General features: G+C 45.4%; 1 protein-coding gene across 6 annotated transcripts; it reads right to left on the reverse strand.

The window, feature by feature from the left end:
* Positions 1–566: 566 nt before the first annotated feature.
* APOOL (apolipoprotein O like) lies at positions 567–26,841 on the reverse strand. 6 transcript variants are annotated; one of them, XM_014521489.2, is made up of 6 exons: positions 26,416–26,523; positions 13,907–14,081; positions 8,303–8,407; positions 2,889–3,008; positions 2,128–2,182; positions 567–814 (listed from the first exon to the last, which is right to left on the reverse strand). In XM_014521489.2, the coding sequence occupies exons 2-6, from the start codon at positions 14,021–14,023 to the stop codon at positions 654–656; spliced, it is 558 nt and encodes a 185-aa protein (XP_014376975.1). In that variant the 5' UTR covers positions 14,024–14,081; positions 26,416–26,523; the 3' UTR covers positions 567–653. The 6 variants fall into 6 exon arrangements, with proteins under 6 accessions (XP_014376975.1, XP_025063815.1, XP_025063818.1 ...); XM_025208033.1 differs by lacking the exons at positions 13,907–14,081; positions 26,416–26,523 and adding exons at positions 24,825–24,927; positions 26,705–26,841 and having other exon boundaries at positions 577–814; XM_025208031.1 differs by lacking the exons at positions 13,907–14,081; positions 26,416–26,523 and adding exons at positions 12,821–12,852; positions 26,705–26,841 and having other exon boundaries at positions 578–814.
* Between the last annotated feature and the right edge of the window lie 861 nt (positions 26,842–27,702).

Genomic DNA, 27,702 nt, shown 5'->3' on the forward strand with positions numbered 1-27,702 from the left:
CTCTTTCCTGCTTACGCAGGGGGTCGGACTCGATGATCTATTGAGGTCCCTTCTGACCCTAACATCTATGAATCTATGAATCTTTAAGGAGAGGCAGCATATTCTTAATAGCAGTAAAACAGTTTCATTTTCATAACTTTTTGATATACATCAGTGCTTCTCAACCTGGATGATGTTGTATCCTGGCAGAAAGACCATCTGGGGTGCTGTGGCAGGTGCTGCTACCGCAGCAGTGGAAACCAAATAAAACTTTTTGCACAGGGCTGCAGCATGTACAGGGTTCTTTGACAACCTTAAAACAGAGGCAGGCTGCATCCGGCCTGCCAGGCCATTCTATCTGACCCATGGGGCACCTACGAAGTTTAGAAAATTAATATTTATCTGTTCAGGGATCCCTGTCAAAGCTGACAGGAGTCCGGGACAGTAAGACCCAGGAAGAGCCAGCAGGAGTCAGGAGAAAGGCCAGCCAGGCCCCACCCCACCCCCAAATCCCTCTCACTCATGCCCCCCCACCAGGAAGTGTCTGCCTGCAGCAGCTTTCCCCGCACACAGGTGCTTCAGCACCACGTGGCCTTCAGCCACTACCACCGCTTTCACAAGAGCACAAAAGCTTTTTCCAGTAGTTATGTCAAAGCATCTCAGATACTGTGAAATTAAAGATGTGGTATACAATCAACCAGATGATATCTGAAACAAGGAAAAAAAACCCCCATACCTTTTCTTGCGAGGACTATACCGGATAGGCCTGAAATTGTAATTACACCAACTTTTGGAAGAAATTCTGGAGGTGGATTCTTCAGATAAACATATGTATCTTAAAAATTAAAACAGATAAGACATGTTAAGTGGAGATTATTTTTTCATTTTAACAAAGTTATATCGAGCCAAAGATGAATTTCAATATAATCCCTAGTCCTACAACTGGATCCTCACGAGTGAAGATGTCTATATTCCTGAGGATTCATTAACTTACTCTCTAGGGGTACGTCTACACGTTCATTATTAACGTGCCATAGTACTAAACCAAGTACTAAAACAACGCGCAGTAACTGGCACTACTACACAGTAGCATTGGCGCACAGGTTTTTACAGACACTAACTGCACAATAGCTTAATACTACTCTGCAGTAGCATACTAGCATGAGTTCTGCCTGGCACGCTACTGCGCAGTGTTATTAGGCTACTGCAGTTAGTGTCTCATGCAGATGCACCCAGGAACTGCACAGGAATCTGCACTGGCAGGATTAGGACTCTAATGTGAATCCAAAATATACAACGAAGTTCACAAATGGGGTCAGCAGATAATTTTGAATATGCTAACACTGATTTAATAAAAGCAAAGAAGAAAAAAACCCAGTAGTTTTTACTTTCAGATATGTAAAATGGAGATAGATGTATAGCATAGTTGTTTTCCCATACTAATTTTAGTTAATCTCTTATTTATCATGTTATTTTCCGATGGTCATTTCTGATATGCACTTCATTACTTTTAGCTGCAATGCCAGAATTAGCAAAAAACTGAACTGCTATTCAGAACTAGAACAATGATACAGGGATCAGAAATTCTTTTCTTTTATCAAACAGCTTGGTGTAGAGCTTTATGCATTCCTTTCTTTGGCTACCAGTTTATAGGTTGTACCAAGTTAAGGCTGGCTATGCACAACTCATGAGGGTGCAGACCCCTTCCTCCCGATACGCTCTACTCTTTGCTGACACAAGAACAAATTATGTAGCGCACAAAGCATGTGGACTACAGAGATCCTTTACAAGACTTTTTGCTCCATTCCTCCTTTCCATCCCTATCAGTAGCTCTTTGACTGCTCCATTTAAGAGAACCCACAGGAGGATGAATAAGAACCAAACTAACTGTAAATACTACCTAATTTTGTGAACAATGTTATGAGTTTCCTTTTTTGATTTTAAATAAAGGACTACAGTAAATCACACAAAACTATTAGGGTGGAATATGCATGGCAGACACCTTTTTATTATTTGTGGATTTTGTTTTGATGCAATAACCTTTTAATAAAATTTACTGTTCTTTAGTTTCAACCAGCTTTGTAATTCACATGGCCAAACGATGACTAGAAAGAGACATTTTTAAATGTCTCTTTAAGCCTTGCCTACCTTTGCCAAATTGGACTGAGTCCATTATGCCATTTTTAACGAAGACATAGGCATCCTACAAAAAAGAAAATTGAAAAACAATAAATGAACAGTATTTATCCGAGTTGAGATATTCAATGCTATATTGGTGCAATCATATTTTCTATTTGCACCACATGAGGATGCTGCTATACAAGCTTTGAAACATCATAAGCCACTTGAGGAATTGTTCAAGATAGAGCACATGGAAAAAGTTTGACAGAAAAAGTAATTCTGACTTTGCTATGAGTGTAAGCATAAATGTGTAGAAGCTAAATCCTGGTTTCACTGTCAGAGACAAAGCATGCAGTGATTTCAGTGTAATCAAGATTTGCCAGAAACACATTTTCTTTTTCACATATTTGAAAAAGCCAATTAATGTCAGGACAGATATAAAAACATAAAATCTTCATTTGCCAATTACTGAGACAACACTAGAGATGTCACAGTTTACATCTTTTTTTAATGATATAACATTTTAAATGTTACCAATAGATGCTACCAACCATATTTGTGAACTCCATAAAGGAGCTGAAAGAATCTATTTTGTCTCTCTGTTCTTTCACTTAGATTGCAGAGATACCGAATATGTCCATTAACTCCCCTTACTATGCTGAGACAAAGGTCATCATCCTCACATGTCCCTGAAATTCCACAGCAACTGTGATTTAATTAAGTAGTCAAACAAATACGGTGGAATAAAATCCAGGACACTGTTTCAAGCATTAATGTATAGTTCTTACCATGGTCCATTTAACATAGCGACTAGCTGCCTTTCTTAATGTAGAAAAGCCCATCTGCAAACGACCAGGTTGTTCTTCAATGTATTTAGATTTCAGAGGCGGTGCACAATAAATGGGAAGCTGGAAGGGCAGGAACAAACATATTGTACATAACTAGTTTCAGAAACATATAAATAAAGTTTTCAGATGAAAACAGCTTTTAAAAACATCTTTAAAGTAAAAAGAAAATCCTTCCCTCCCATTAGAAAACAAAGTTTTATATCTATGGACTTACTGAACAAAAGTAATTAATTATTTTAAAATCTGTTGAAGATGAGAAGCATTGTATATACATATAACTGGGCAGAGGTTTAGCAAACAAAACTAGGCTGAAATGTGTTTAGGGAGTCTCTGTTTAATGTTGATATTCTAGTTCTCTTTTAAGTTGTTTTGCTCTCTTGTTGATCTCCTGTTCTATAAGTTATTATGTTCTTCTAATGTAAACCATACTGAGCTTTTGTTGGGAAGAGCAGCATATAAACTGAATAAATATACAAATACTAAGAATTAATGTTATTGAACATAATTTACTTAAGACAAAAAGTTAATGCTGGTAGAGTCAGCTTTATATCATGGTAAACAGTGAGAGAGAGACAACATAAACCCTTAAACTATGGTAACTTCACCCAATCAAGTAGAGAATTGCCCCTGAAAGAATAAGGGAAGGACAGGGTTGAAAGGATGAAAAAATAATCTACTGTTATGTTATGCTGATTTAGATATTGTATGTGCTTCCATCCAGGGGTAGCCATTTGCTAAATACCAAGCAATACGATACAATAATGGTGCCTATGATCCTGTAAGAACTGCACATCTGCCTCTTGATCCTAATGTAAATCACACTGGTATATGTGGCTGTCTATCCTCATTCTTACACACACTTTTTACATTTTCTTTCTATAATTTAACACGTTTTGATTATTGGTAGTGCACATATAACAGCAGTGTAGTTACTCCAACATACAGTAATGTAAATAATCACTCTAGAGCAGGGGTGGGCAAAATGGCCAAACCAGCCAGCAGCTGGACTCCATTTCCCAGCTGCCCCTGCCCTCATGGCTTGGGCTGGTCTCCATGGAGACCCTAGCTGCTCCTGTGTGGGAAAGCTCAGGCTGGGGTTGCCATGGAGACTGGCCTCAACAGCAAGGGCAGCACAGGTGGTGGAAAAGTGCAGGGGGCTGCTCCGGAGCCTCTAGGAACTTACAATGGGGGCAGCTTGCTCTGGAGCCAGGGCAGAGCTGTGATCTGAAGCCTGCATGCTCCAGGCAGGGGCGTGCAAGCAGAGGATCACAGCTCTACCCCGGCTCCTTGCAGTGGTGACAGCCTGGTCTGGAGCTGGGGCAGAGCTGTGATCCCCTGCTTGCGCGCTCCAGCCCAGAGAGTGCAGGCTACAGATCGCGGCTCTGCCCTGGCTTTGGAGCAGCCCCCTGAACTGCTCTGCCACGCGTGCTGCTGAGGCTGGTCTCCATGGCAGCCCCTGCCTCCACTTTCCCATGCAGGTGCAGCTGGGGTCTCCATTGAGACCAACCCAAGCCATGAGGGCAGGGGTAGCTGGGAAATGAAGTCCATGGCTGACCAGATTCAGCCCATGAGCCGGACTTTGTCCATCGGTGCCCATCAGCAGTGCACAGGCACATCAACAGTGCACATCAAGTTCTTGAAGTGCTGGAGATGACATTACGGTATGGGGGGTGGTGTGACCGGATCAGGGCCCAGGAGTGGCCATGACGTCCCCTGATGGCCCCTTGACCCCCTACCTCATTCTGGCTTCTCAGGGTACCCTCACTTTCTACCTTACCTGCTATACCTTGATGTTATTCATAAGGTTTCAGGAGGCTGCCCCCAGGATCTCAGAGTGAACCCAATCTAGCTCCACCTTGTCCCTCAGACACTACACTATGGCCCTCCTGGCCCTATTAGTACCTCTGGACCAGTTGCCTTATGGGCTATTCATGGTCTCCTTCTGCCCCTGTAGCCACATCCATGCCTCACAGCTGTGACTAAGTTGTCTACTGGGCCCTGTCAAGGCTCTTTATACTTCAGTCAGCCTGCCAGGCCCTGGAAAGGCTCTCTCTTTTCCCTGGGCCTCTGGCCTTAGCCCTTCCTCAGGCTTTGGCATACTCTGGCCTCAGCCTTCTATTCTCTGGGCCGCTGGCCCCAACACAGCTACTGTAACTCTATGCTAGGTCTCAACCCGCTAGGTCCCTGAACCCAGGCCAAACTGTTCCCATTGGGCTTGGCTCTCCCAGCCTCAGTTCGCACCAGCCCACATCCCTCTGGGCCCCTGACCCCAGGCTAGGCTGCCTGACCCTAGCCTTAGCTCTCCCAGCCTTGGCTTAATGCATCACATCAGCTTCAGCCCTCTGGGTTCCTGAGTCTAGGCAAGGCTTGCTGATATTGAGTACCTCACCAGGCATCCCTCTGTGGCCTCCACACCTCTCCCATAGCCACAACCTGGCCCACAGTTTTCCTAGTAAGAACATAAATGCATGCAAAATGGCTGTACAACAAAAATTCTCCCCACACTGGGTAATTACTTCCCTGATGTCCTTAGCTCTTTCCTTGAAGCTTTCTGGGAAAGCTTGGGTGCCAGTCAGTCCATCTTCTGCAGTTATCTTGCTCAGGATCTCCTCTCCCTGCAGACTGCAGGCCTATTATGACTTCCTAGTCTCAGGCATTAGCCTTAAGTGCCTCCAGAGCCCCACCCCTTCCTGTCAAATGGCTCTCCAGCCACCCACAGGGGTTTCTGCTGTGGCCTGATGGCCAGCCTGCCCTTCCCTGTTGTGGCTTACTTCAGCTGCTTGCAGTTTTTTGCTTCTGGGCTGCCTAGATGTCTGCTCCCTTTCACTGCTTACTGCAGTGACTATCTTAGGATATTTTAGGATAGTCACTCTTGAAGTGGTAGCTTCTATCCCTGCTGTCACTGGATTGTTTGCTTCCCAGCAGCTAGCTTTTGCTCAGCTGCCAGTCCCATCCAGCAAGCTTGGCCTGCCACTATCCTTAAAGTTACAGGAGCCTCTGGCTCCCTGTTACAGGTGGAGAAGCCAACTTGCACGGAAACTCTTCTTGATATGCTTCTTGCAAACAGGGAGGAATGGTAGAGAATGTCAAAGTGGAATGCAACTTGGAAGTCACTGACCATGAAATGACTGCTTTCAAGATCTTAAGAAAAGGGAGAAGGGAGAGTAGCAGTATAAAGACATTAGACTTTAGAGAACAGGTGGGTAGGATTTCCAGGGAGACAAGTCTGAGAGAGAAAGGAGTCCTGGAGTAAGCTATCATGATTCAAGGAAAAGTTAAAAAGTACAGCAGGAGACTATCCTGGCTAAACAGTGAACTCTTCAATGAACTGAACATCAAAAAGGAATCCTACAAAAAGTGGAAACTTGGCCATATTACTAGGACATAGTACAGAAGTATCACATGGGTATTCAGACAGAAAATCAGGAAGGTCCAAAGCATGATTTGCAACTAACAAGGAACATTAAAAAGGTTCTACAAGCAAGTCAGAAGTAAAAATGTGACAAGGAAAGTGTAGGTCCTTTACTGAATGCAGAGGGCGATGTAGTAATGGATGAGGAGAAGGCTAAGGTATTTAATGTTCTTTTTATTTGGTCTTTATGAATAAGGTCAACTATTAGTTGACACGTGCAGTTTGCAAGGAGGCAAGCAGCCTGAAGTAATGGAAGAATAGGTTAAGAATTTCCATGGGAAGCTGGATGCTTTCAAGTCAGCTGGGCTGGATGGGACGCATCCAAAAGTACTGAACAAATTGGTTGAGATAATTTCAAAATCATCTGTTTATCATCTTTAAGCTCTCATAGAAGTCAGGAGAATCTATGAATCTATGAGAGGTCCCAAATGACTAGAAAAGGACAAATATTGTACCAATCTTTAAGAAAGGGAAGGACTACCTGAAGAATTATGGAATAGTCAGTCTGCCTTCAGTACCTGGAAAGATCATAGAGCAGATTATCAAGGAATCTATTTCTCAGCCCCTGGAGGAGAAAAAATGTGATCAGGAACAACCTACATGGATTCAAGAGCAAGTCATGCCTGACTAACCTGATTTCCTTCCATGATAAACTGATGGGTTCTGGATAGTGGGGACGGGAGTAGTTGATGTGATACCTTGGCTTTGTCAAGATTTTTTACGCTGTCTGCCATGACATTCTTATTAGAGAGCTAAAGAAACAGAGACTGAATGAAGGTACTCTAAAGTGGATATATAACTTGTTGGACCATCATGCTCAATCAGCAGTTATCAATGGATCGATGCCTAGTTTGGAAGAGGTATTAAGTGGGGTTCCCCAGAGGTTTATCCTGGGTTCAATATTGTTTAATACCTTAATTAATGATTTGAAGTTTGGGATTGAGTATACACTTGGAAAATTTGCAGAGGGCACCAGTTGCAGACTCTCTGGAGGGTAGGGTTAAGATTTAGAATGACCCTGATGAACTGGAGAAATGATGTGAAGTCAAATGAATAAAATTCAATAAGGATAAGTGCAAAGTCCTGCCTTTCAGGTGAACAATTGCATACACAAATACAGACTGAGGAATGACTGGCTAGGATGTGGTACTGCAGAAAAAGATCTGGGGATTACAGAGAACCATCAACTGATATGAGCTAACTGCTCTTGTTGCAAAAGGCCAATAGTATACTGAACTACAATACCAGAAGTGTCTCTTGCAAATCAAGGGATGTGATTCTTCCACTCTATTCTGCACTGGTGAGGCATGGTGTGGAGTACTGGGTCTAGTTTTGGGCCCTTTGTTTCATGAAAGATGTGGACAAATTGGAAAGAGTCCAGTGAACAGCAGCAAGAACAATTAGAGGTCTGGGAAACATGACTCATAAGTCAATTTTGGAAGAGCTGAGATTATTTAGCCTGGAGAACAGAAGACTAAGGGGGAATTTGATAACAGCATTCAAATGTCTAAAGGGAGATTATAGAGAGGATGAAGATGCACTTTTGTCTGTGGCTGTGACTAGGAGCAATGGCCTCAAGCTGTAGCAGAATAAAATTTACATTAGACTTTCAGAGAACCTTTCCGACTCTAGGGTGGTCAAACATTAGAAAAGTCTTCCTAGAAAAGTTGTGAAATGCCCATTGTTGGAAATTTTCAAGAACAGGTTGGACACACTTAGCTGGGATGGTTTAGTTAGGAATGATTCTGCCTTGAACAGGGGCCTGGACTAGATAACCTTGTGAAATCTCTTCCAGGCCTACTTTTGTATAACTCCGTATCACTCTTAGTTAAACAATTTTGTTTGCTGTGTAACATCATTCAAAGGGAAGCCTTGGTAGTTTTCAAATACTTTTAGTTATTGTTTAAAAAAAAAAAAAAAGCAGCAGCAACAAGAATCTCACCTGATTTGGCTTTATTGGGTGGGTTTTTGATCCTTCTTCTGTTGCAGCATATACACTAATAGATGTACATGCCAGAGCACAAGGGACAGCGACCAGCTTGGCCATCTAGGACAGAGAAAGATAAAAAAAGCAGCTTTAAATGATATTTGAGAAATCATATTTTCTCCTCTTCATTAACATCCAGTAGTAATTTCTGTGCGTCTGATCAATCTGACATACTTAATCTGTTATTTGATTATTTAATTGAAATTGGTTTAAAAATGTACCTTTTAAAATCCTCTTTTGTAATATACAACATTTTAGAAGAAACAACAGAAGTTTTTTAAACAAAAAATACTCAGGTATGCAAACAGAGAGGTCCACAACCTGAAAAGTACAGTCTAGTGTACAAGTACAGCCCAACTACTTTTTAAAGCAATATTTTATTATTCAGAATTAATTTTGAAAGTACTCTAAAAGTACAGTAGTATATCAGCTAATTCAGTCTCAGAGAGCAGTAAAAGTTGTTTCTCACTGTTACTATCATTGCCAGTACCACAATACCGTGGCTGGATATTTTTGTCCGCACTCATTTTAGTTAATACAATGAAATCTTGACTGAACAATACTGTCATACATTGCTTATGAAGTATTATTACATCTATTGCCCAGTCACAGACTTCAATCCCACTGTGCTAAGTCCTGTATAAACACAAAATGAGACAATAGGTCCTAGTGGGAGGGTGTGTATTCCTCACAACTACTAAAGCCCCCTATTTTAAGGATAACTGGTAGAATTCCACAACATTTATGCTATTTCTCAGATCTTTTGAAATTGTGTAGTAAAACTCAAAATTACCATATACAGTAAAATCCCCATTATCTGACATGAGTGGGGAATGCTGGGTGCCAGTTATGTAAAAATTCCAGTTCTCTGAGGCAGATAACACAGAGTGGAGGGGGAGGGGGTAGTGGCAACCACATGCAGAACAGCGGCAGCGCAGGGTGGTGGGGGCAATGGCCAACGCATGCAAGCTTCTCCCCACCTCCCCGGGTCCGGCTGGAAATACTGGTTCAATAGAATATTCTGGCTTGCAGAATGCCGGATAAGAGGGATTTTACTGTATATCCAAAAAAACTTATCTAAAGAGTAAACTGTGTTTTCTTTTCTAGGTTCTACCCCAGAATGACACTCATTATTTGCTATGTGACCATGGGTATTTCCTATGTGATCACCTGGTCGAGACAGACCTGTCAGGCCTGGTTTTAGGAAATGCTGAGCACCCACAACTCCAATCTAAGTCAGTGGGAATAACAAGTGGTCAGTAAGTCAGGTCTGAGGTATCTCAGGGTCTGAACAAACTATCAGAACACAGTGAATATGCAGGGGATATGGATTTTCTGTGGAGCAACAATAAAGTACTATATTAGAGATAAAGGATGTACACAGTGCATATCTTAGGGCCATTCCACTGATTCTTACTGTTCTTCAGTTGACATTTCATTTGATTTCAGGAGACTGTCATACTGTACCTGACTCTGTCCATATACATTTTTTGGGGGAAAAAACCAGCAGATTTAAAAGAGAAAAGAATCAAACCATGACTCTGGAACTCTTAAAATGCTGAACATTTTTTTAATACTAAAACTACACTATATTTTCTCTGACCTCATAATCTGAAACCAATATAGAACTATCAAACCTGGAAAATGTCAGCACAAATGGTTTAAGTTTGGTACAGTTATAGGCAAACAGAAAAGGGACTTCTAACAGGAAACATTAAAATAAAATTAAGTTTAAGACCCCCAACAAACTTTATAGATAAACTTATATAAATAACAGCTCCCTAAGACAGCATTCTCAAACCATATGTCAGTAAATAAGCAAACAACAGATATAGTATGACTTTAAAGATTGTAAACTGGGCTTGTGGTTACATCTGTAGACTAAGAGTCTGTTTTATTATAATCTGGAGTAACTGAAAGATACCCTCTCAGTTTACATGTAAAATAAAGTTTGTTTCTGTAACTGCCAGATTTACTAATTCTACCAAGATCAAAAAAGCTATGTTGGTTCATTCAAAAAATTTCCAGATATTCTTCAGATAAAACAAAAATAAAAAAACCCGAAGTTGTGTTAAATCTGCTAGACTAAAGGCGTGTCTACAGGAGACACGTTAATGTGCATTAGCTTAATTTAATGCACATTATGGACACATGTCTACACATGCATGCTCTTAATGCGTATTAAAATGGTGAAATTAGGCTAATCGCGCCTCAATTTGATACCTGCAAATTTGATACCCAGCTACTGCTACCCCCAATGCTTTGGCTGCAAATGCAGGTCGCAAATTTAGGTGTGATTAGTTAAAGCGCATTAATGCATGTGTAGACACCAGTAGGGGTACATGGCAGGGCTTCAGGGACTTGGTATTAACTTTAGTCCCAAGTCTCTGTATGTGCAGACACCTGGCAAAAATTGCTTAATGTGCATTAAATTGACATTATCGGCAATCAGCTTCTTTTGGCTGATTATACTGCTAATAAACGCTGCGTGCATGTGTACAGCTGCAGCATGCATGGGGCCAAGAATACAGCCTGGTATTCTTGGAGAGCAGCCTGGTATTCTTGGAGAGCAGCACCTGGATGGTAAGTCTGTGGTGGGGAAGGGACGGGGGAGAGAAGGGGCATGGGGAGAGCAGATCAAGGCCCCCATGGTGAGGGAGGGAATGGGGCTGGGGCAGGTGCTGCTCAGCCAGGGTGGGATGCAGAGTGAAGTCATGAGCAGCTTGTCTGACGGCTGCAGGGGAGAGGTATGGGGGGCACATGCCCCCCTGATCTGTGTATGGGGCAAGGGTGGGCTGCCTGCTGTGAGCTCAGGCCAGGTGCTGTGCTCGGGCTGGGCAGTGATGGCGCTGTGAGGGAGGACTATGGGGGAGCTATGGTGAATTTTGGGGTGGTTGTAGCCCTCCCCAGTAGCCCTGTCCCAGTGCCACCACTGCCCGCCCCACCCCTGCACACCCTGAGCACAGATCTGGGGGGCACATGCCCCCCCATGCCTCACCTCACCTGGGGTATGTGCAGTGGCAGAAGCCACCCTCCTCTCCTGGATCAGCAGCACCACACCCAGCCAGGCCATGCCTGCCACAGCCACAGCCACAGGCCCTCCCTTACCATGGGGGCCTCGATCTACTCCTCCCACTCTTCTTCCCTCCCCCACACCCCTTCTTCCCAACAGACTTACCAGCCAGATGCTGCTCTCCGATGCATATTGCCAATCTGACCGGTGTTGGCCAATATGGCTGGTCAATAATCAACATAGGTATTGGTCCAAAAAAGCTTAATTGGTGCACCTCTAATTACTTTTCTTTGAGAAATGAACACGACTTTCATGATAGTGTCTCAAGGTATCAGCAATAATTTACTCCTAGAAGACAGGTTTAAAAAACTGTGTAGTCTACAACTCCATAGGTTATTAAGTGCCCATCAATGGTTTCCTGCTTAAAAGAACTGATCCAGTGAAGTAATCCAGCGGAACAAGACTTTTGGGATAATTCCTGAAAAGATAAGAGAATGTTCCCACTACCCTTTAAAGATCATAGAAGTATTCTTGCTACATACTGTTCAATTATGTCAAAGCAATGTCATGGTTATAACATTAAGCTCAAGACAGACATGATTTTAGCATTAAAATTTGTCAGTTGTTTCTGATATGCAACAAGATTACTGCAAATTATGTTTAATCAGAAGTCATGTAATTAGTTCTTTATAGGAGTTTGCATACTCCAGTGTTCTTTGGTTAGTTACCCTACAAATGACAGAAAATCAAATGATAAGCATATTTTCTCTGAAAACCATAGTGAAGAATAAATTAAGTCTCACCCCCCTTCCCTGCACACTACACCAGGCACCCCACCTCACCCTCAGCTCCCTAGTTGTGGGCTTTCCTGCTGCACCATGCTCTTAGCACTGCAGGGTGGGCCATGCTGCATCAGTGCAATCCCTGTGATGGCACCAGGAGGGAGAAGGAACCTGAAGACCCTGGCTGCTCTTGCAGTCAGAGCATTGGGGGTAGCAGTAGCTGGGTGGGAGCCCAGGGGCCACAGTTTAACCCCTTACAGGCTGCCAGTTGGACAGCCCTGGTCCAAAATATCAAAATCAGGTTAACCAGACTGTTATTTTACCAGGTCCTCCTTTTTCCACTTTTTAATACTCATAACTTCTCTAACCCTCTAGAACCTCAATTAGTACCATAAGTTTGTAAATAATACTACTAGTGGCTTTAAGAATTTCTTCAGCTAATCATTTCAGGACCCTGAGGTAAAATCCATTAGGCCCTACTGGTTTGAAGTCTTTTAAATTGTTCAGAAGTTCTTAGATGCACTGTTAATTCATTATTTGTATCCTTTCCCCCTATTTCTTTATATTACTTTTTCTAGTTTCATGGCAGTGTATTTTTCTGTGAAGAATGAAGCAAAGAAGTCAATATAACAAGAGCAAACAGCTAAACAGTGAGGTAACAGAAAGAGGTGAACTCACTTATTGTTTTGGAAGAAGGCAAAGAGGCCTAGCTGGATCAGGCAGGCACAAAGAAAAGAAGAATGCTAACGTTAGAGCTGTATAGCAAGCAGAGAAGGCAAGCAGATAAAAAATTACAAAGCTGAAAGAAGGTGTAGGGTCAAGGGAAGTTCAGACGGTCAGAAACACAACTGACAAGTACTTACTAGGACAGAAAAAGAGTGAAGGTGATTTAGCATTTGTCTGCAATGGGAGACCTCTGAGGGGGCGACAAACATAACACTTGAACAGTTTCAAGAATGTCACTGATTGGGAACTGGTTCACAACTGTCGCGGTTTAGAGGTGTCCATACACACACCGCCAAGGGTCCTAAATAGGAGCCACTTTTCAGATATTGCAGTGTTGTCAAACTATCACCAGGGGGTGAAAGTGAATATCCAGCTTAGCATGCCTTAGTAGCAAGTGCCCCAGTTTCCCCAATATTTCCTGAGCAGAGAAGGAAGACTGTATGAATGGCCCACAATTGCAATTCACTGATCCTCCTTCTCACTAACACCGAGTTCAGTAAAGACCATTCCCTGCGCTGTACCAAAATCTTCATGGTGGTACCCTGACTAGAGGTGCCTAGATATGTGCGTGGAAGGGTTGGGGGGGGGGGCGAGGAGGAGGGAGAGAGAGGAGAAGCTGCCTAGACCCCTGCTTCTGGTTCCTGAGAGCTGGGTGCTCTGGATTGTCAGCGCTTCTGTGGCTTGCAAAGAGCACTTTCTTACAGGCCACTCATCAATTTTCTTCAATTTGTGGTAATGTACCACAGGCTGTTTAGGAGCTGAAGGGTTGACCAGATAGTTGGGGAGGGGCAGGTCTACCTGGACCTCTGCTTCTCCCTTCCTGGGGGGAAGGGTACTCCAGAGTGCTGCTCAAGGTCTCTGGCTCAGCCTACTGCCTTAAGAAACGTTACCTCCAGGTGGTCAGGTGGGAAAGTGCCTAGACCCCTGCTTGTGGGTTCCTAGGGAGCTGGGTATTCTGAGGACTCCCCAAAGTCTCTGTTTTTAAACACATTTCCCCCCAAGCTGCTTATCGGTTTCATTGCATTTGTGGCAACTGACCAGGCTTTGGGGCATCCCAGGCTGATTTGGGGTGGGGGAGGAGGGTTGGCCAGGTGCTTCAGGGTTCCTGGGTGCACTGCTGAAGGTCTCCATGTAAGTTGCCAGCATTGGAAGCATTTGACCAGTGGCTTGGGAAAAGTGTTGCTTAAAAATTGCAGAGATCTTGGATGGCTCCCTGCAGAAACAGGGGCAGATATGTGGGTTTTCCAGAACATTTTGAATTGGAAAAATTTCCAAAGCCCTAAATAGAGCACAATCTGATATAACATGCTTATTTGACTTATATTTAGTAAACAAAACTAAAAAAGTACCCCCACGTTAATTTTATGTCCCAATAGTAACAAGTATTTGAACTGAAATGTTTGATTAGGAAAAAAAAATTAAATACAGCACACTTAATGTGGTTTAAATATTACATTCAAACAGATTCAAAGCTTTATGTGGAGGTGTTCAGTCCAGTCACAGCCCCCCTTTTAACTCCCTGGATCAGGAGACCAGTGAATTTCCTCCTGGTATAAGATTCTGGGGCTCTGCCACCCCTGACACCCCAGCCTTATGCCACCTTGATGTTTAACGTCTTGTCTGATAAATTGCTTGTCTAAGCCATCACAATCCTGTTTTCTTCAGACCACTCCCCTGTCTGTCACACTTTACTGGACAGCCTCCCTTCTTCACGTCAAGTACCCCAGATTTGTGACTACTGCATCTCAGCCTCATCTAAACTGCACATGGCTTTATCAATATTACACATTCCCATTGAATCTTAAAGTGTAACAAACTATAATCTAACTCATAACTTACCAGATGCACCTGTGCCACCGTATCTAGCTGAGTGCTAGGGGCAATGTAAAGTGCTAGGTACTGAAACCTAAAGAACTAGGCAGGCAAGGGTTAATTCCTATCTGGTTTGTTGTTTTTTTTAGCTAGAAGCGCCTGTGCCCTGAAGCCCACTTACCACTTCTTTGCTACTTGGTTTCAGATATCCTGTTTACCTTCTGGTAACAAGCTTTAGGAAGCAGATTCTTGCTCCTGTACTAACTCTGTACACTGCCTCCTGCTCCAGAACACTCTCATTTAATCCATGGGGCCACGGGGAGGTTTCTGCTCTGCCTCCCCCTGGGCTCTGTACCAATCCCTGCATCCATCCACTACAACCAGATCGACCAAACCTGATCCCTTCATCTTTCTCTTGCCCTCCTTGAACTGCTGTTCTTGCCCCTTTTAACTGCTGAGCCTGCCCATGTGCAGGTGAGCTGCTTCTTGAAAAGGGGGCGAGGTGTCATGTCCTTTCTGGCTCCAGCTGCTCACCTGGCTGCTCCAGTGCCCCTCTGGCAAGGTAAGCTTGTCTTTTAACCCCTTTTTGTCCTCACCCCTCTCACAACACTGAACAAGTTAAAGGACCATTTCAAAATAACACCTGATTATCCAGGCATACTTTTGAAACGTTCCAGGAGCTTTACAACATTCTAAATAGGCTTGAACATCTGGACACTTGCAGTTTAAATAGCATTTAAAACAGTCTAAGCATGACGTCTATCTGGAACTCTGCTGGAACAGTTATATACAGGGACCTACTGTGTCTGTAATTGCACAATTTCTGCAGAAACTGCAGATTTTGGCCGGCTCCGCAAAAAATGGTGGGCTTTTTAAAACACAGCAGAGTCATTGCAAAACAAAACTAAACCAAACCCATGAACAAAAAAAAAATACTTCACTGAAATTTAATGCTGGCTCCCCAGCCTGCATAGTCCCCTGGGGGAGCCAGCAGTCCTTGTGGTAGGCAGCAAACCAGGTGGGAAGGAGGGAGGGGGGCTCCTGGCAAGAAGGACTGCTGGCAAGATGGCTGCCTGTCATGAGGCCCCACCCTTTTCCACCAATTGGTACCGAAGGGCAAGGGTGCGTGACGGACAGCCCTGACAACAAATCAGTGGCAAGGAGCAGGGCCACGTGACAGACAGCCCTTGCAACTATCAGCAGTGACGGATGGGACCTCTGAGACCCCTCAGCTAGAAGCATGGGGGGACCCTACTGCCCACAGCCTGAGATAATGGCAGCTGGCCTTGGGATTTGCCCAAGAAAATCAGCCAGCCGCCTCCTCAAGTTAGGTAGACCCCTAGTTATATAGCACTGCACCCTAGTGGAGACACAGCATACGCTGACATGTTTTCCTGCCAGAAAGGCCACACCACTTTTCTGAAATTAAACTGACAAAGCACTCTTACCAGCATAGCTGTATCTAAAACACAGGGTTTGCTAGCAGCTAAAAGGAGTGACTTATTTCACACTCTTAGCTGACGTAATTATAGTGACAAAACTTTTTAGTCAAGCCCTGGCTTGAACAGAAGACTGATAGGGCCTTACTCATATTTAGAGACTAAAGTCAAGTCTATATTACACAAGCATTGCAAGTTTATCTGAGTCAGGGAGGAGCACAAAATAAACCACACAGCCTAACTGACTCAGGTACACTGGCAAAACTGTAGTTTGTACAACATCCAATACAGTTGTGCTGACAGCAGGATGCTTACCCTTGGCTTAATATGTCATTTAGGAAGATGATGCAACCCCAACAGAAAAAAACACTATGGCATATTCTCAGCATTAGCTATGTCAGGAGAGCCCTTAGTGATGCTGGAATAGCTAAAGCCATAGAGGCCCTTCTAAAGCACAGACAAACCCTAAAGGTTTAGGGAGAACAGAAACAGGATGACAATAATCAAACCAATTAACACATGAATAATTGCCTTTGTGATAATATGACCTAGAATAAAATACCACGGTCAGGGCTAGTGAAGATGTCACTCAGAAAGACACTTATCTCTTGGGGAACAGAGTACACAAACTTTTATTCTGCTATTTGAATATATTCTGTTAAAACAAATTTTCTTTATAATTACATGTTAATAAATTGTAATTGCTTAAAATCATTCTTCTTTACCTATGAAGCCTTCTCAGAATTAATCCTCATTGTCACTCTAATCCAGGACACAATACTGCAAACAACTATACCTGGTTTCAATACAACGAAGGAGACCAAAGTTGTAACATTATAAACGAGAAGACAAACCAGGCTTTCCAAAGGAAAAACACAAGATATTTTTTGCTTGTTTTAATGCACATACCATATTTACTGTGGTAAATTAAAGCAGCCAGAGAGCTGTATTGTGGTAAATTATAAAAAAGAAAAAGAAAAGGAGGTGTTTTATTAATGCTGAAAATAGTTCAACTTCAGAATAGCACTGATTAGACACTTACTCAAGACAACTGCATGATTATGCTAGTGGGAGCATCTCTACTGTCCAGTAATTGTTTTAATGCAATTATTTTTTTTTAAAAAGGCTTACTTTTCCCTATTAAAATGACAAAAGCTCTACCAGACAAAACAAAGAAAATCAATATCCTAATTTGTGCAACATCCAATCAACTTTGCCAGGTTCACAGGTTAGTATGTTCCTTCCTCAGACTAATAATTAGGTATAATGAAGTAAAATACAATTACTGAGAATGCCAAGGTCCAGAACACATTGAACAAAACAAAACAAGGTTAAGCAGAAAAAGAGTAAGATCACCTAATGAGCATTAGAAATGTAATATTATGTGGGTCAAGTCAAAGCCTTCTTGTTTCTTTAGAATTTCAAATAGTCTATAAGAAGATACTAAGGACCAAAGAAGAACATGATCATGAAGTCTTAACAAATCTGCAAGAGATGATGAAAGCAGTATAGTGAAAAACTTCTGTAAAAAGCTCATGGCCATATAAATCAATCTGTAATTTCATGACTAACTAGTAAAGTGACTTCAGAACAGCAATGAATCATCTGTCTAATCTGAAGTAAAAATCTCATATGCTATTGCAAAGAACTAGTAAAAACTCTTAATAAATGCTCATTTAAACTCTTTTATATTAAAAGATTTCCTTTAAACTGAAATTGTACAATGCATGTTCGGCTACCCAATACATGCACTATATTTTTATACGGGTTCTTTTTCCTCTTGTGGTTTTCTTTTTTATCCTTAGTAAAGGGACCCTTAAGAAGGATCCAACCCAAACTAAAGTCCATTAATATATTTCCTCTAGCTTTCAGACTCATAGATTGTAAGGTCAGAAGGGACCTTGCAAGACCATTGGGTCCAGCCTCCTGCACCAAGCAGGAACGATAACTGGGGGTCAGGTAACCATCTTGTCTTCTCTTGAAGATTTCCAAGGTAAGTGATTGCACCACCTCTGGAGGGAGCTTATTCTACAGTCTGGCCACCCCCACTGTGAAGTTTTTCCTAATGCTGAGCCTGAATTGGTCTTCCAGGAGTTTGTGGCCATTACTCCTGGTTTTCCCCTTGGGTGCCCTGGTGAACAGCTGCTCACCAAGCCCTTGATATACTCCCCTAGTGTAGCGGTAAGCTGCTAGCAAGTCCCCTCTCAGCCTTCTTTTCTTCAAGCTGAAGAGTCCTAGATCCCTCAGCCTTTCCTCGTATGGCTTGCTGTGTAAGACGGATCATACAAGTGGTTCTTCTTTGCACTCTCTCAAGCTTGTCCATGTCTTGTTAAAGTATAGTGCCCAGAACTGGATGCAGTACTCCAGCTGCGGTCTCACCAGTGCCAAATACAGTGGAAGAATCACCTCCTTGATTTTGCTGGAAATGCAACGATTGATGCGTGCCAGAGTGCTGGTTGCCCTATTGGCTACAGCATTGCACTGCCAGTTTATATTCATACTGTGGTCTATTATTACCCCCAGGTCCCTTCCATCCATGCTGCAAATCAGTTTGGTGCTGCCAAGCCTGTAGGTGTGCTGGGGGTTGCTCATCCCAAGATGGAGCACTTTACATTTATTGACACTGAACTTCATCAGATTCCAATCCGCCCAATTTGCTAGTCTGTGTAGGTCTGCCTGCATCTGTAGCCCATCTTCAAGAGTGACCACATTTCTCCGTAACTTGGTGTTGTCCGTGAACTTGGCCAGTGAGCTCTTCACACCCACATCCAATCATTAATAAAGATGTTGAAAAGTACTGGAACAAGCACCAACCCCTGTGGGACACTGCTGCCCACTACTCACCAGGATGACACAGATCCATTCACTATGACTCTCTGGGTCCTATCCTGAGGACAGTTTCTCACCCACCTGACTGTCTTGGAGTTAAGCCCACAATCCTCCAATTTTCTCATGAGGACATCGTAGGATACTAGATCAAAGGCCTGTTGGAAGTCTACGTATACAATGTCAACCTGCTCTCTCATGTCCAGGTGGTGAGTTACCTGGTCATAGAAGAAGATGAGGTTGGTAAGGCAAGACCTGCCTGTGATGGAAGTCATGCTGGCTTGTCATTCAGAATCTTACCTTCTGCAAGCTTATCCCAGATAGACGACTCCTTGATGACCTTTTCTAGGATTTTCCCTAGGATGGAAGTTAGGCTGATTGGCCTATGGTTACCCGTGTCCTTCCTCCTGCCCTTCTTGTGGATGGGTACAACACTGGCCCTCTTCCAGTCCTCAGGGACTTCTCCAGAGCACCACCAGTTGTGGAAGAGTTTCGCCAGGGGTTCCACAATGACTTTGGCCAGCTCCTTCAGCACTCTTGGATGAAGAGCCAGTCCCAATGACTCATATATGTCTAATTTTTTGAATTCGTCATACACCAATTCTATGGCAATAGTAGAAAGGTGATTATTCCTACTGTGCTCATCCTATATTCTACCTGGCGTTCGTCTTCGGTCCCTGGTCCCACAGCACTTCCCGTACTAGTGACCTAAGCTTGTTGAAATAAGATCTGATTCAGTATCCAAAGCAAACACAGCATAGGATATGCTGTTAAACAAATATGGGTGAGTCCTGAAGCAGAACTTAAAAAAAAAAGAAAGAAAAAGGCATGAGCCCAAACAGTATTTTGTAGACATGAATTCAATACGGATACAGATGCTGACTTCTATGGTGCTGACATTTATGGTATTGCTTTGTGAATAACTGAACTGAAAGCAAGTCAATGATAATAATCAGAAAGCATCTCCCTTAATACTATATAGAAGGGTGATTAAAAGAGACCGTGGTACTATTTAGTACATCACAGGGTTGTTTTCTCACATGGATAACACACAAACCAGGCTTTCCAAAAGATAAACACAAACCAGGCTTTACACAAAACACCATAGACTAACAGTCAGGATTGGCATTATTTTTGATCAGTGGACTATAACAACAGACTTTGCTAGTGTGTGAAAACTGTGGAAAGCATACCTGAAAGTCAAAAGAAAACTGTTAAAGGCATGCTTTTAAAAAATAGAACTAAAATAAAACTATCAAAACATAACAATGAAGCTGTCACACTATACTTGCATAATTTGGGCTTTAAGTTTCTGCATTTCAAATAATCTACTTTGAAGTGTCAGAATCATATCAAAGATCAAAAATACAGAAACAGTGAGACGTGTGAATTCTAAAGAGCCACAAAACTACAAAGCATTCAGGTGTCTTACAACTGAAAGGCTTTTATTATGCTTTAATTTATATTCTACAAGTCCTGGAGATCCACACAAGTTAAGTAAGTGGTGTTTCTCACTGAAATGCTGCAAACTTGGTATTCTCTCTCCATCTTTTCGGGCATATCTAAAGAAACCTGTCCAGCAGTTGCGACTAAGTCTCGTGCAGAAAAAAGTAGCCTCAAACGAGCAAGCTATATGCTGAACTCATACATTACTTTGAAAAAAAGCTTACTTAGAACAGTTCTATTTTAACCCCCCCCCAAATTATTTATCAGCTAGATCAATGTAGGCCTACAAACTGCTACATGGGTTGCATAAGATGCATATTAGGAACATTTTTCTTGTTGTTTATATACCAATGCTGGAACTGGCTCCACAACAAATCTTAATTTGTAATTGTTAATTGAGAGACCTCAATGAGAGGAATCAAATCTTGATGCAATGCTTTTCTGTATTTGTATGAATAAAATACATAAATGATAAATTCTTTGGCGGCAAAATTTGCAGATAGCACAAGGATTGTTAGATTAGTAAATAATGAAGGGAAATAATTATTGTAAGAGTGATATTAATACTCTCATTAAAACTGTCACAGTCCAACAGTGTCTTTCAGTATAGCTAAATGCAAGGTAATCTGGAAACGAGGAGGCTAGTCCTATAGGATGGGAGGCTTTCCTTGGAAAGAAAGAAGTTAACTACAAGGAGGCCTGGGCATCCTTGCAGATAGCTGCCTCAACACAAGCTCTTTGTGACATGTTATGAGCTAAAAAGGCTAATGAAATATATAAAGAGGGGAATTGCCTCCATTTTTCTGAGCAGGGACCAGGTCACCCCCCACCACTGGGACTCCCGTAGGTCCCAGGGGAGGTGCACCCAGGCCTAGGGTCAGCGAGGACCTAGTCAGTGAAGTTCTGGAGGGACTGGACGTATTTAAATCAGCAGGTCCTGACAATCTCCACCCCAGAGTGCTGAGGGAATTACCAGAGGTCATTGCATGACCCCTGCCATGGCTTTACGAGCACTCGTGGTGCTCTGGCGTGGTGCCAGAAGACTGGAAAAGGGCCAATGTGGTTCCCATTTTCAAAAAAGGGAGGAAGGAGGACCCAGGAAACTATAGGCCAGTCAGTCTTACCTCGGTCCTGAGTAAGCTTTTTGAGAGATACAGATGCTGTCCGTGAGGGGCCAGCAGGGGAGATTATGCTTAGGGGCAACCAACATGGGTTCATTAGAGGCAGGTTCTTTCAGACCAACCTGGTGGCCTTCTATGACCAGGTCACAAAATCCTTAGACGCAGGGGTAGCAGTGGATGTAGTTTTTCTGGACTTTAGGAAGGCCTTCGACAGTGTCTCTCACCACATTCTCATTAAAACTAGGGGACTGTGGTGTCGACACCTACACAGTCAAATGGGTCACTAACTGGCTAGAGGGCCACACCCAGAAAGTGGTGGTGGACGGGTCATTTTCGGCCTGGAGGGATGTGGGCAGTGGGGTCCCCCAGGGCTTGGTCCTCGGGTCCGCACTGTTCAACATCTTCATCAGCAACTTGGATGAGGGGGTAAAAAGCACCTTGTTCAAATTCGCAGATGACACTAAGATGTGGGGAGAAGTGGGCACGCTAGAAGGGAGGAATAGGCTGCAACTGGACCTAGACAGGTTACAGGGGTGGGCGGAAGAGAACAGGATGGGTTTCAACACTAACAAGTGCAGGGTGCTGCACCTGGGGAGGAAGAACCAGCAGCATAACTATAGGCTGGGGAACTCCCTTCTCATCAGTGCAGAGGCAGAAAAGGATCTTGTAGTCATTATTGATGCCAAAATTAACGTGGGCCGACAGTGTGGGGATGCGGTCAGGAAGGGCAACCGTACCTTGTCATGCATCCACAGATGCATCTCAGGCAGGTCCAAGGAGGTGATCCTCCCCCTCTATGCAACACTGGTCAGGCCACAGTTGGAGTACTGCGTCCAGTTCTGGGCGCTGCACTTCAGGAGGGACGTGGACAACATGGAGAGGGTCCAGAGGAGGGTCACGTGCATGATCAGGAGTCAGCTGGGCAGGCCCTATGAGGAGAGGTTAAGGGACTTGAACCTGTTCAGCCTCCACAAGAGAAGGCTGAGGGGGGATCTAGTGGCCGTTTGCAAACTGGTCGGGGGGACCAGCGGGCATTGGTGGAGTCCCTGTTCCCCCGAGCACTACCAGGAGTGACAAAAAATAACGGTCACAACCTGGCAGAGGGTAGATTTAGGCTAGATATCAGGAGGCGCTACTTCACTGTCAGGGCAGCTAGGATCTGGAACCAACTTCCAAGAGAAGTAGTGTTGGCTCCTACCCTGGGGGTCTTTAAGAGGAGGCTGGATGAACACCTCGCCAGGGTCATTTGATCCCAGTACTCTTTCCTGCCATGGCAGGGGGTTGGACTTGATGATCTGCTCAGGTCCCTTCTGAACCTACCAACTATGAAAATATCTACCAAAAGTGGGGAAGTGTCTCATCTTTGAACAGAGCTTTAGTAAAACTGCAAAACAGGATACAGTGTCAACTGCTAGTGTTGACAATTCAAAGAGGATATGGAAATATTAGGCAAAGTTCAAAGAAGGACCACAAAATGATTCAGGAGCTTGAAAACAAACCTTACATTATGAGGCTTATGAAGCTCAATTCATTCAGCTTATTGAACAGGTTGGGAGGTGATTTGATTACTGTCTATAAACTGATAGCTTTTTTTAGATGCAAAGCACTCCCTATTGGACTCAAGGCACTATTCAGAAAATGCCAGCAATTAGTTTTCACTTTTTTTTTTAATTATGGAAAAATAACAGGCAATTATTATGTTTCAAAGAACTCAGAAAGATCACAACAGGTCAGAATGTACTTGGATCTGGATCTCTAGTTGATACATCTGGGTTTATCTAGGGTTCGATATTGATCAGTCAAATAAAGTTTGGTCAACTGACTGGTCAAATACTGGTAAAAAAATTGCCAATATGTTCAAATAGTACACAGAAAAAGGACATTTTTTTTTTATTAAGAAATGTGTCAAAAACAATTTAAAAATCCTTCTTGTCAAGAAAACTATAAAAAAATAGTTTTTTGTAAAATTGCTATAATCTTTGACTGGTCAAAAATATGCAGTCAATTTACTGGTCAACTGACTGGCTTGCCAACTTTATGTTTATCTTGTGAATGATGTGTAAGTGTTTACATACCTAGTAATGTACAACACCCTTAAAAGGATTCCAAGGCACCCTGGTTGAGAACCACTGGTTCAGATACTTAGTCATGAAAAAGTTTTTCATTCTTACAGACAAACAGAGCAAGACCCAATGACTGGAAGTTTCTTTGAAAAAGTGAGCCTAGCGGTCAGACTAGATTATCATATAGCTCTTCAGACATTAGAGTCTGACTGTGACCACTGATAGAGTAATGGGTAGAGGTGCACCGACACATTGGTTCGATATCGGATTGGTACAGATATAAAGAAAACTGGCTGTGTTGGAAATCAGTCTGATGCCAATAAATGTCTGTGCATGATCGCAGACACAGCGCAGCACGCAAGCAGCAAGGAGCTCAGCCCAGCAGCTTGGAAAGCTGTGGGCAGATGGTAAGTTTGGTGTGGTGAAAGAGGAGGGGGGAGGGAATGGGTGTGGGGGGGCAGATCAAGGACCCACACAGTGAGGGAGGGAGGGGGCAGGAGCTGAGGTAGGTACTGCCCGGCCAGGGTGGGGCAGGGCATGGGACGGAGCTGCAGCTCATCAGAAGGAAGTGGGGGTGGCTCCCACCACTGCACATAACCCGAGGGTGCCCGGGGCATGTCCCCCAATCTGCGCAGGGCAGGGTGGGCGGGCTGCAGGTGCAGGCTAGAGCTGGAGCTATACCGGAGTCTTCTCTGTGGGGGCTGGGCTTGAGATGGGCAGTGGCACTGAGAGGAGAGCTACAGAGGGGGCTGCAGCCACCCCAAATTTCACCATAGCCTCCCCACAGCCCCTGCCACCTGCTCTGAGCCCAGCCCCGAGCCCAACACCCCACCTCCAACCACGTGCTGGGAAGAGCTGGGGCTGCGCTGGCACTGGGAGCAGGGCTATAGGGAGGTTACGGTGAAATCTGGGATGGCTAAAGCCCCCTCTGTAGCCCCCTCCACCCCAGCCTGAGCCCAGTCCCCAGTGAGAAGAGCCTGGCGCAGCCCCGGCTCCAGCCCGTCCGCCCTGCCCTGCCCTGCGCAGATCCTCCCCCCGCAATGCCCTCGCGGGATGCACCCAATGGTGGGAGCTGCTCCCCGCCCCCACATTGAGCCACGGGTCAGTCCCACACCTTGGTTCACCCTGGCTGGGCACTGCCTGCTCCTGACCCCTCCCCTCCTTCTCTCCCTGCAGGGGGCATTGATCTACCCCACCCCCCATGCCTCTTCCCTCCCCGCTCCCCCTTCCACCACCACAACAGACTTACCAGCTGCACACAGCTGCATCAGAAATCAGATCAGTATCGGCCGATATGCCTCCTTAAAAATCAGGTATTGGTATCGGCTCCGAAAATCTCTGTTGGTGCACCCCTAGTAATGGCCAGACAAAGAAATCTTTCAGAGCTCCTTATTCCCTGTGGAAAATGTCTCAGAGGAAAAACTGAATAAAAAGGTTATTCCATACCTATACTTACGCTTATTTGGTCCTCTTAATTCCAATAAAATAAGTAAATTATTCAACATCCTATTATTTTACCTTAAAAAATGAGGCGTGCTAATTCAGACCAGTTATGTAGAACAGCATTTCTCAACCTGTGGGTTGCGACCCAGAAGGGGGTCGCAAGAATATATGAAAGGCTTGTGAACAAATTTTTAAAAATTGATTAACAAATTTTAAAAATGGATTTTCCTTTTAAGGAGAAAAACATGGGAAACTGGGTTTTCCCTTGCAGACTAGCAGAGTTCCAGTCTGCAAGAGACTGCTTGGGGCTGGGGGAATGGGAGGAGTGTGATCAGGCCGGGGTGCCATGTGCACATGACAGCCAGGCGGCTTGGAAAGCAGCTCCTGCAGGGGAAAGGGGAGTCACAGATGACATGTCAGGGTGGCAAGGGGGGCACAGGTTACCCCACATCCTCTCCTGGATAGAGCCATAGCCTGAGGGAAGTGGTAGAAGCCGCCAGGCCATGGAGGTGAGGTAGAGCTGCAGCCTATGCATCAGCAACTGGAGGTGAGGGCAGCGCGGTTGTCACAGGGGTTCCTGTGGCAATGGCAGCAATGAGTCTTGGTGCCCCACTCTGCCCTCCTGTGCCAAGTCCCACCTGCTGGGCCCTGGAGGCAGCTCCTGCCCATGCTGGTCCAGCCGGATAGCAGCCCTGTGCCCGCTGTGGGTGCACATGCCTGCTCCCATGCCCCACACACCAGGGGTCTGGGGGCAGCAGATCAGGAGTGAGGGGCACCTGCAGGGCTGGAGGGGTGGGGAGTTGTGGGTTAGGAGTGAGGGGCACCAGCAGAGCCAGAGGACTGTTTTCTACTTAAACTGTTTACTAGGTCAGGACTGACCAAAGTCTATAAAGGTCCTGGCACAAAAAAAGTTGAGAACCACTGATGCAGAGCACCCCAGTGTTTCCATTTCCCTAGACTGTGATGGAGCGTGCGCGCACGCGCACACACACACACCTCTTAATGATCTAGGATCTGGGAACCCAAACAAGGCATTGAAACAGTTGTGCAAGAAATCCCTGAATGCCACTAGCTGGAGGGCAACTGAGAGGCCCTAGGAGCACTTGCAGTCTGTTTGTCAGCTCGTTCAGGAAAGCCCTGGGGGAGACACCCAAGGCAGGGGAAGGCCTGCCTGGCCACGGAGATAAGCCAGAGGAGCGTGGGGCAGGGCCCGGGAGGGGAGGGAGGAGGTGCCATCACGCTCGCACCCGAGAAAGGCTCTCTCAGCCCCTGGTTGGGAGTCACTGGGAGCGGGCGGGGGAGAATTCACACTCTGAATTTTCAAGGGGATCCGATCAAGAACCCCGGGGCAAAGCGGCTTCTCCTGAAAGCCCCCAGGAGCACCTCGCCGGACGTACTTCTAGCCGCAGCTCCCGGCGGCAGCAGACGCGCGTGCCCACCAGAGGGGCCCAGCGCCGCAGGCCGGGGCGGGACGTCACCCGCCCCCCCGCCCGCAGAGCTGCACCAGCCCGGCGCGCCGGGAGGCGGCGCCAGCGACTCCCCCCGCGCCAGGCTGCCCGGGCTGCAGTTGTTGGGACAGTGACACCACGCGGGGCTGAAGCATCTCGAGGGGAGCGGCACAGTCCGCGCGCCTGGCCGCGCCGCGCCGCGCCCCTCCCCCTGCAGCGCGCCCAGGGAGCGGCTCACCTTGGCCGCCATGTTGGCGGCAGCAGCACCTCCTAGGTGCCGGCTGCCTACGGCAAAGCAGGAGGACCAAACAACCTGCCGGCCGCTTCGCGGAGTTCTGGGGCGGGGCTAGCGGGCGTCTGCAGTAGCCACGCCCAGTTCTCCCGCGCTGGGGCCCCACGGCCCCGCCCCGTCTCAGCCCAACGAGTCTCAGCTGAGCAAAAATAAAGTCTTGTTGAGCCCTGTGCGTCCTGAGCTGGTCGCAAAGACCTGGCAAGACAGGCAGCCTCAGTGCCCGGGTGCTGCCTGGGCTGTTCTTACACTGACCTCAGTGTGGGGCACAAAGGGCCACTGAGGCGGCCACAGCCTGCTCTGCTGAGGGAGTCAGGCTCCTTGGCAAGGCCAAGCCTGGACCCAGTTTCTAGACTGACTAGGGCACAGGGAGTTAGCGCAGAATGGGGAACGGACGTCCCCCAGCAAGCAGCTCCCTAGAGGTGGAAAGCACTCAGGAGAGGGCTGGCTGCCCTCCCTGCAGAGCTCAGGTGCCCAAGATCCCCTGTGGCTGAGTCTGTACTCCACCCTCACCCCACAACCCACTGGGGACCTCAGCTGGCCCATTCTGCAGGCAGAGGGAGACCCTGGTGCACGTGACCCTTGAGTACACCAGGCTGCAGCCCATCTGCTTCCACCCCCAGAGCCGCTTCCTGAATTTCACCCCTCATCTTTTTGTTTTTGGTCACCCCATCCATGGCCCCATTAAGTCCTGGGACCTCCTGGTCAGCCTCTGCCTGGCCCTGGCCAAGTGGGCCCTGTACTTGACCAGGAAGGAGGCTGTGGCCAGGAATGTGCCCTGAGACTGCAGGGCCGCTTTCCCCTCACTTGTTCATGCACCTTTCCAGGCAGAGCACCAGCGGGCGGTGTCCACTGGCTCCTTGGATGCCATTGAGAACCGGTGGGTCCAGCCCAGGGGGCTCTGCTCAGTGTCCCCCTCAGGTGCACTTATTTTCATGTTTTGACCC

This window comes from Alligator sinensis, unplaced genomic scaffold, assembly GCF_000455745.1.
Source record: "Alligator sinensis unplaced genomic scaffold, ASM45574v1 scaffold666_1, whole genome shotgun sequence".
In the NCBI taxonomy this organism is placed as follows: Eukaryota; Metazoa; Chordata; order Crocodylia; family Alligatoridae; genus Alligator; species Alligator sinensis.